We start from the raw sequence: 8,112 nt of genomic DNA, 5'->3' as shown, positions 1-8,112 counted from the left end.
CTCTTCTATATATTCTTTCTTTCTCTTTTGTTTTTTAAATCACTCAACTTTTATGTAGAACACATACTCTAAGGAGATTACTTGCGATTTGCTTCTTTGTAAGGGAGAAGGATCTCTCATGTTCTGGAGAAGAACCCCTAAACTCTATTTTCATTCTTGCAATCATTATTCATGTTTTCTTCATCATCTATCTCTGTATTTTCTTTGTTAATGGCTGAGTAGTCGATTTGCTTGGTCTATGGTGATAGGGTGTTTATATCGATGAGCTAAACACAAATAAGGTCATTGATTTATTATCTCCATTCATTGTCGCACTTACTGCCTGCAATAAACTGACCACTTAATGCTTGAAGATAGGCTTAATCTAATAGTCAAAAGTACTTAGGTTGCTAGAAACTACACGAATGTGCATCTTGTCCCTAATCGGCGAAATTATATATTAGGGAAACTTGTGAACTAATCGAATCTGGACATAATGTTTCTCATCGAGTTTTAATCCAAATGAAAGTTTAGGCATTGAGATCGATTGATAAAAGGAAAGATGCCAGAAAGTGGATCAATCTATTTGTGTATTTCGAGTTCTAGACTCGCGCTTGATAAAATTTTGAATAGATGTTGTTTGGCTCATTATTGTTTCACACCCAATCCTTCACCTTAAGGCTTAGCTTCTTTATAATCTGAAAACCCAAAATCAATCATGTTATTTGTTACAATTTATTTTAGTTTAAAACCATCAATTGTTTTAATTTGATATTGATCCCACAAGAACAAAGTATAGAAAATGTACTCTGGAATTGAATCAAAAGTATTGCAACTACTACTGTTAACTTGCAGTAGATTAAGATCCAATTTTAGTGTTTCAATTTGCTGCCAGAATCATATGGTATTATGCATTTAGCTGCCGTTTTATTTAGTATCAAGTTTTTTAAAACTCATTGGTTGTCCATAATTGTTTTCCTTACATGTAGTATTCACATTTTTAAGATTTGCTTTGTTCTTAGAGACAACAATTTTAAACCGAAATCAAACTTATACGTCTTTTTGGCATCAAACTTATACGTATCAATGATCGAACACGCAACTAATTCTACCTCCATTATTTCAAAATGAAAATCTTACTTCCAAAATGAAAATCTAGTGACGAACTCTTTTATTTAAAAAATGCAATGCCAAAGAAGTTTCTCTTATGATAAATCCTGTCGCTGATACTCTATTATTTCAAAAAAAAAAATGCAAGAAAATTTATCAAATGATTAATGTAGTCACTCTATTATTATTTTTAAAACGTACAATGAATGTAGTAGTTTGAAGAGTACAAACAAATATAATATGGGTAACCTTAACACTTACCAAAATAAAATAAAAAATATTAAATGGTTTCAACAAACACGTGTCAAGTTTTTTCCGGCGGTGTACGTTGCCCAAGCGTGCTTACATTGGCCCGGTCGTTGCTGTTCACTGCAGCTTCACCTGCTCTTTTATTTCTCGCCAACTCGTTCCAACCATTCTTCACTTTTTTATATATTACTTAATCACTTTATTCAAGTTGTCCCCAATAATGGGATCATTTTTTTTTCTTTCTGGAATTGGACTTATTCACCTAATGCTTGTAGTCATGAAATTTCCACGACTAACCTATAAAGAAATAGATGATGATGATATATCCATTGGTTTCAATAATTCAACCAATTATAGAGAGTCTTTACATCTATATATAAAACCCTCAACTAATTGTTCAGACAAGTCAAAGTGATCATCCATCCACTTTACTAAAAAGTTTATTCCCGGTTGGATTTACAAAAAAAAATGGCTTGGTTTGTTTCCCAAGATGTTGCGGCTGAGAAAGTTGACGCCATGAGGAGGTTCGAGAGAACGAGATACTTGTGGAAGTTTCTTCCAGTGGTTGAAGCTTTTGTCGTCGTGTTACTTCTCCTCTCTTGGTTGACGCCGTCTCTTTCCGTGGGTGAGTACCTCCAGCGGATTCTTTCCGGTGGTTGGACCGGTTGTGCATTCATATTCGTCATTGTGAACGTTCTCATCGCCCTTATTTTCTCCTTATCTAACCACCACCAAAAAGTAACCGAACCCGATCTGTATTTTCAATCCGTTTCTTCCTCCAAAACCACCAATACTCTCGGTGGTTTATCCTCCGCAACCACCACCACTCCTCTCGGTGGTTATTCTTCCTCCTCCGCCGTCGTCTCTAAACCGCCGGAGTCAGAAAACGAAGAAAAGACTTCAGGTGAAAAGTCAGGGACGGACTTGAGCTCCGTTACACTAACCGCCGAAGAGGCTCGACCGGTGAGGCGAGAGATGGTCCGGGCGGTCAGTTCCGTGGCGGAGACAGCTCATGTCATAAGAAGGAAGAATGAAATGACTTTTCTGCCCCCAATCGCTACTGAGAGTAGTAGTGATCATCAGGTTTACAGGAGGTCGAGATCAGAGAGGCTTGATGTGCGGGGAGAGTTTCGTAGGAGCATGAGACGGTTGTGTGACATGGATGATCTGAGTAGTGATGAGTTTAGATCGACGGTGGAGACATTTATAGCTGGGAAGAAGAAGATGCTGTTGAAGGAATGGATGAAGCCGTGAAATATTACTAGGAACACGACTTCTACCAGAGGCTTTAACGTTTCATTTTGGATACATCTATCTATCTATATATATAAAAAGATGTTGGTGAGCTTCAGGAATGCCACGTGAAAAGTCTTTCAATATAGGGGCGACGCGTGTCCTCATCTCTGCCCCAAGCCGGGCTTAATTTTGTTTAATACGTTCTCTATTGTTTGGGCTTCGGTTAGCATTAGAGGAAAAGACCCGTTCTCTGGTGAGAGACTAACCCTAAATCACGTTTTCAGCAGGTCGTCGCCTCCGCACTGGCTTGACGTTTCCGGTACCTTCCGCAGAGAAACGATTCAGCCTTTACTCCCATTGATTGGTACTTCCACTATGTGTCTTCAATGCTATCCTTGCGTCTCAGAGGCGGTGGGGTTTTTGCGTATAAATAGATGTCAGATCTCTCATCCTCAACTCATCCAATCTTTGTTGCTTATTACTTATATAGATTCTGCTTCAGTTTAGTCATGTCTACTCCGAGAGTTTTCTTCTCAGACCTCAAGTCCGGAAAGTGCTCATCCGCTGTTGAGGCTCGGCTTCTGCGGTTCTGGGAGGAAATATTAAAATATAACCGACGGATCTATCCTCCGCCTCCGCTGCATATGCCGGTTAAGGAAACCGGGAATCTACAAAGTGCCGTAATCGCCAGCGTACCTTCTCCGCTAACAACCTCAGCTGAAGCCGGAGGAAGAACCCTCCCGTCGGCGAACAATGCTCTTTCCGCCACCGCACCCTCTAGCTCCACCTCGGCGGAGCCATATACAGCTTCGTCTCCAGACCTCCTTTCCACCTCCAAATACTCTCCGAGCGATGACCACCGTCTACAATCTCCGGACCCACGGTGCATCCTGTTTCCGTCGTCGTCGTCGTCTCGGCAAAATCGCCACCACTTGCGACGGCGATGCCGCTCAGCCGAGTTTGGAGGAGGGCGCTTCCTCAGGTTGCGTCTTGCTGTGTTGGAGCTGGTGACGCTTTCATTACTTACACCCTTATCGTGCTGACAAACGAGACTCTGCAACAACTTAAAGAGTTTCCCATTGTTTTTCTTACCAACCTTGAAATAGACACACTCTGCATTGACACACAAACCGCCAAGGTTACTTGGAAGAGTAGATGGTTCCAGTCTGCTACTCGGTGATTTGAAGGTGGGATGTTGTATCTCCACCGTTGAAGTACGTCTCTTGAAATTCTGGGAGACTCGCTACGTTAAGAAATTCGGCGAGCTTATAGGTGCTGATATGCTCTTCTTCAACGCAAAGGTATTTTCCAATTTCATGAGAGATTATACTTTCTGATTTCCTATGAGTTCTGAAACTTTAATTTTTCCGCCTTTTAGACAACCCTTATGCATGGAACCGTTGACCCTAAACAGTTTGAAAACACGCCAAGGGGTCTCATCATTTACATGTATCGGTTGTGACGATACAAACGCAATCGGTGTTCTTAGGTTGACATTACTTTCATATTGTTCATATTATCAAGCATCACCAAAGTTCTTCCTTCTCCCCGTTGAACTAACAACTTATATGGATTACGTCTTCAAGATACCGTGTGGAGCCTGCTGTCCCAGATAATACTAAAGAAGGTAATATATCATTTGTTTGTTTGAGTTCTTAATAGGTGAAATGTTGGCTCTCAGATCACCTTTCATAATAAGATGTGTAAATAGTGGTGTAATGCAATTTAATGTTCCAGTTTTCAGATTCACCTCTGATATTCACATTCAACCACATCGAACTATGATATCCGACATGGCTTCTTTTACATGTGCGAATCACCGGCTACAGAAACTCGATGACACCTCAGTATCTTATCTTCTCGGCACTCAAAAGGCTGAGAAATACCATAGTTTCATTGGTGAAAGGTAATTCCAAAGTGGTAGATGGAATCAGTAGTGTTCTTTTAATATGTTCAGCCATGTGTATATAGAAGAAAGCTTACAGTACGCTTTAGGGTTGCTGCATTTTCTCTGTGTGAAGTTGCTTAGTAGAGAAGAAGATAGAGAGTGAAAAGAGCTTGACACAATGTTAGTCTCGCTTCTGAGAATATACCTGATAATAGGGCGAGAGACTGGTGAAGAAAGAACTAAAGATAAAGGGAAGAAGATCGAGTGCGCAAGAGAATTGCTTCAACCTATGTAGACGTACCATGCCTAAAGATTTCACATGGTGCGCAAGAGAATTGCTTCAACCTATTCATATGAATAGATAGTATGGGAAAAAGATTGTTTGGAGTTGTGGTGTGTTGTAATATACATTCGAGATGAGACCTGAGATTTTGTAATGTTATGATTGTCATATTATGGGAATACATTGACTTACCACTTATATTTCAGTCCTTTTTCAGTCTTCCTCTTCTTGCAAATTTGATAAAATGAAGAATGGGTAGTGGTTAATACATTGGTCGAAGATAATGCTGGTTTTTGCCATAAAACTATCATATAGCTAAATGTTCCTTTTGATGTGTGTTGTTTCATAGTGTTGTTTGAACATTATTTTCGTTCTATATTTAATTTAACAATTTTGTCCCAGTTATTATAAAGCTTTCTAATTTTCTAACTCCAAATAGAAACGTAACTCTTTCTTTTGCCAAATCCTAGGCTTCTACTTACCAGTGTCACCGTAGGCTTTTTTTTGGTAAACTATGCTCTCAATAGATTAATCTTAATCATGAATAACATTCTGTATCTCAAAAAAAAAAAAAATAACATTCTAACTTAGTAAGTAAAATTTTTTTGGCTCTATTTTTCATAAATTTGGTTTGCTCATCTTGAATTATACATACTGAATGAACATGCAAACTGACGTTAATTATTATTACAGTATGCTGTACCTATTTGTAAAGAATTTTCACACTTATTGTTTTCGCTGAACTAAAGTTGATTTGTTTTCGGTAGTTTATACATCCGATGTATGCATTTTTGAAAGACAAAATAATTTATTTTAGCTTTTATAACAGCTGTTTCGTTGTTCTCCAATACCTTACTTATAATAATCGTATGTGAAACTAATATTAATTTAATTGCTTTTCAGGCCGATAAAATTATTTGCGGATGATAAAAATGTTCGAACTATCGACTAATTAGATGTCAAAGACATATTTAAGTTTATGCTTCCTCAGTTCCTCCCATTATTTTAGTTTAGCAAACTTTTGTTACTTATTTCTAAAATTTAGCTCTCCTTCCAGATAGGAAGAAACGCTTAGAGCTTTTTTTTTTTTTGATCAAACAAAGCATTGCATTACTTAAAGTGGATTCTACACTCCAATAGTGGAGTGAGTTATAGACATAGCAAGCACTGATTTTGCCACAGAATCAGCCTCAGAGTTGAAGTTTCGAGAAATAAAATCAAAGGTGATAACATCAAAGAAAGGCATAAAGTGATAGATATCAAACATGATACCGAACAGTCCAGGTTGATACCATCCCTTCTTCAAGAGCTTGATCAGAGATAAGGAATCGGATAGAACCGCCAGGGATCAGACGTTTGAATAAACGGCTAGAGAAACCGCTCGATGGACAGCAATGGCTTCTGCCATTAAAGCTGATGATACATGACTGTGTGCTTCAGAGATGTTGGAGACGTATGGTGTCGAAACTCCCGTGAAGAACCCTCCTATGCCGTACCTACCAGAACTGGCATCCCACGCCGCATCGACCTTGCAGACTAGTGTACTAGACGGAGACATTGGCGGAGGGCATACAGGGGAAGGTCGTGACTGATTTGTGGTGGAGCTGCGGGTGATTGATACTTTGGGGTCCGCTTGTGCATAACTCCATTCCTTCGCATCTTTAATGCTCTTGAGCATAATTTCTTGACCTGTAAACACTCTGTTCTCAAACACAAGTTTATTTCTGGCTTTCCATAAGTTCCATACCACCCAAGGCCAGAGAGGAGTAGTTAATCCGGTTGGTGGTAATGGTGTATAAGAGTCTCCTTGCTTGATCAGTTCTGCCAGTGAAGTGATTGAATTTTGTGGTTCTCGAACAGTTGGCATGTGATTCCAAACCTCCTCAGCCAGTGGACACTTGAGGAAGACATGGAGATCATCTTCATGACCGCCACACGACTTACAGTTAAAGCTCGGGAATCCTCTCCTCTCCAAATTGTAGCTGACTGGAATTGCTTTTTTCACCACTCTCCACAGAAAATCTTTGAGCTTCGGTCCTGTCTTCACATTCCATATGTGCTTCAGCCAGTTCACAGGTTCATTTATAAAATGTTGATCTTTGTCGGCTGTCATTCCCACACCATATCCAGTCTTTGTGGAGTAAATCCCAGTCTTTTCGGGGAGCCAGAGTAAAGTGTTAGGGGATGTTGTAGAGCTGGTTTTTATTTGCAAAATAGTGTCCTCATACTGAGGTAATATTCTTCTGATTTTCTCCACATCCCATCTGTTAGTCAGAGGGCATAATAGCTCACTAACTTTCAAAGAGTTACTGTCCAAGCTGGGTGGCCCTATCGGTTGCATTGGCCGCTGAAAGGAGAGCCAAGGTTCGTCCCATAAACGTATAGTGTCGCCATTGCCCACTGCCCAGCTGAGGCCTTTCCGAAGTATGTCTCTCCCGGCTAGGACACTTCTCCATCCGTGTGAGGCTGTATCTGGTGATGGACAGTCCAAAAAGGAACAGTTGCGCGCGTACTTCCCCATGAGGACCCGAGCCAGTAGGGACTGTGGTTCTTTTATTAGTCTCCAGCCGATCTTCGCAAGCAAAGCATCGTTAAAAGTTTCTATGTCTCGGAATCCAAGACCTCCTGCGTACTTCGGCATTGCCATCGTATCCCATGAAACCCAACACATCTTCTTCTTCTCCGGGTTAGCGTCCCACCAGAATCGGGTAAGCAGTGACTGTATCTGCTTACATAAGGATATAGGCAGCTTGAAGCACGACATAGCATGGCACGGCATCGCGGAGAGGACCGACTTGAGCATAACTTGTTTCCCAGCTCCGGAGAGAAACTTAGCCGTCCAACTATGGGATTTTTGTCTTATCCTATCCAGGATAGACGCAAATATATCTCGCTTCCGGCGCCCAAATTGCTCGGGCAACCCGAGATATTTTCCTATCCCTCCTTCCGTGTAAATCTCCAAGGTTTCCTTTACCCGGGCTCGAACACAAACAAGTGTTTTGGCCGAGAAGGTGATAGCTGACTTCTGGTATCTGCATCGCCCCATAGGGAAAGCTTCAGCCCACGAACAGTTCCCCATAGACCTGTCCAGCCTCGCCCTTATGAAATGAGTAAATCGGTTGCCTCGCCATGATAATTGTTCACCGGAGTGTTTGAGATCCCATAAGCCATTCTGAGCTCGGTATTGTTATCAGCATCGCATTCATCTCCGGAGTTACCTTCTGGCTGAGGAGATCTTGGATTTGAGAGAAGGACTTGTTGTCATTAGTCTTGAAGATTTGAGTGAAATAGTCAGAGATCACTCTAGTAATGTCTTGTTCTTCATAAACAACTCCTCCTTGTGCATCCTCAATTACCGGTATAGAAT

At 40.7% G+C, this 8,112-nt stretch overlaps 3 protein-coding genes across 3 annotated transcripts; 2 read left to right on the top strand and 1 right to left on the bottom strand.

Annotated features, from left to right (window-relative positions):
* Window positions 1-1,706: 1,706 nt before the first annotated feature.
* On the top strand, window positions 1,707-2,617 carry LOC106294565. The gene has a single exon (XM_013730162.1). It carries the CDS (start codon window positions 1,807-1,809, stop codon window positions 2,590-2,592), a length of 786 nt encoding a protein of 261 aa, XP_013585616.1. The 5' UTR covers window positions 1,707-1,806; the 3' UTR covers window positions 2,593-2,617.
* A 563-nt stretch (window positions 2,618-3,180) lies between these two features.
* On the bottom strand, window positions 3,181-3,967 carry LOC106344661 (uncharacterized protein At3g17950-like). The gene is made up of 2 exons (XM_013783991.1): window positions 3,905-3,967; window positions 3,181-3,817 (listed from the first exon to the last, which is right to left on the bottom strand). Exons 1-2 carry the CDS (start codon window positions 3,965-3,967, stop codon window positions 3,197-3,199), a joined length of 684 nt encoding a protein of 227 aa, XP_013639445.1. The 3' UTR covers window positions 3,181-3,196.
* On the top strand, window positions 3,788-4,907 carry LOC106294566. The gene is made up of 5 exons (XM_013730163.1): window positions 3,788-3,875; window positions 3,953-4,063; window positions 4,161-4,201; window positions 4,312-4,480; window positions 4,678-4,907. The coding sequence occupies exons 2-5, from the start codon at window positions 3,966-3,968 to the stop codon at window positions 4,691-4,693; spliced, it is 324 nt and encodes a 107-aa protein (XP_013585617.1). The 5' UTR covers window positions 3,788-3,875; window positions 3,953-3,965; the 3' UTR covers window positions 4,694-4,907.
* Window positions 4,908-8,112: the final 3,205 nt, after the last annotated feature.

Source organism: Brassica oleracea, chromosome C5 (assembly GCF_000695525.1).
Source record: "Brassica oleracea var. oleracea cultivar TO1000 chromosome C5, BOL, whole genome shotgun sequence".
Taxonomy (NCBI): Eukaryota; Viridiplantae; Streptophyta; class Magnoliopsida; order Brassicales; family Brassicaceae; genus Brassica; species Brassica oleracea.
The sequence above is the reverse complement of the archived record's forward strand: the minus strand, read 5'-3'. Positions and strand labels throughout refer to the sequence as shown.

Bases quoted from the DNA above. Each gene is read 5' to 3' on its own strand.
- LOC106294565 (XM_013730162.1), top strand. From the start codon at position 1,807: ATGGCTTGGTTTGTTTCCCAAGATGTTGCGGCTGAGAAAGTTGACGCC.
- LOC106344661 (XM_013783991.1), bottom strand. From the start codon at position 3,967: ATGCATAAGGGTTGTCTAAAAGGCGGAAAAATTAAAGTTTCAGAACTC. The intron at 3,818-3,904 runs GTATAATCTCTC...TTCTTAACGTAG, and splicing joins AACTCATAGGAAATCAGAAA to CGAGTCTCCCAGAATTTCAA.
- LOC106294566 (XM_013730163.1), top strand. From the start codon at position 3,966: ATGGAACCGTTGACCCTAAACAGTTTGAAAACACGCCAAGGGGTCTCA. The intron at 4,064-4,160 runs GTTGACATTACT...TACGTCTTCAAG, and splicing joins AACGCAATCGGTGTTCTTAG to ATACCGTGTGGAGCCTGCTG. The intron at 4,202-4,311 runs GTAATATATCAT...TTAATGTTCCAG, and splicing joins CCCAGATAATACTAAAGAAG to TTTTCAGATTCACCTCTGAT.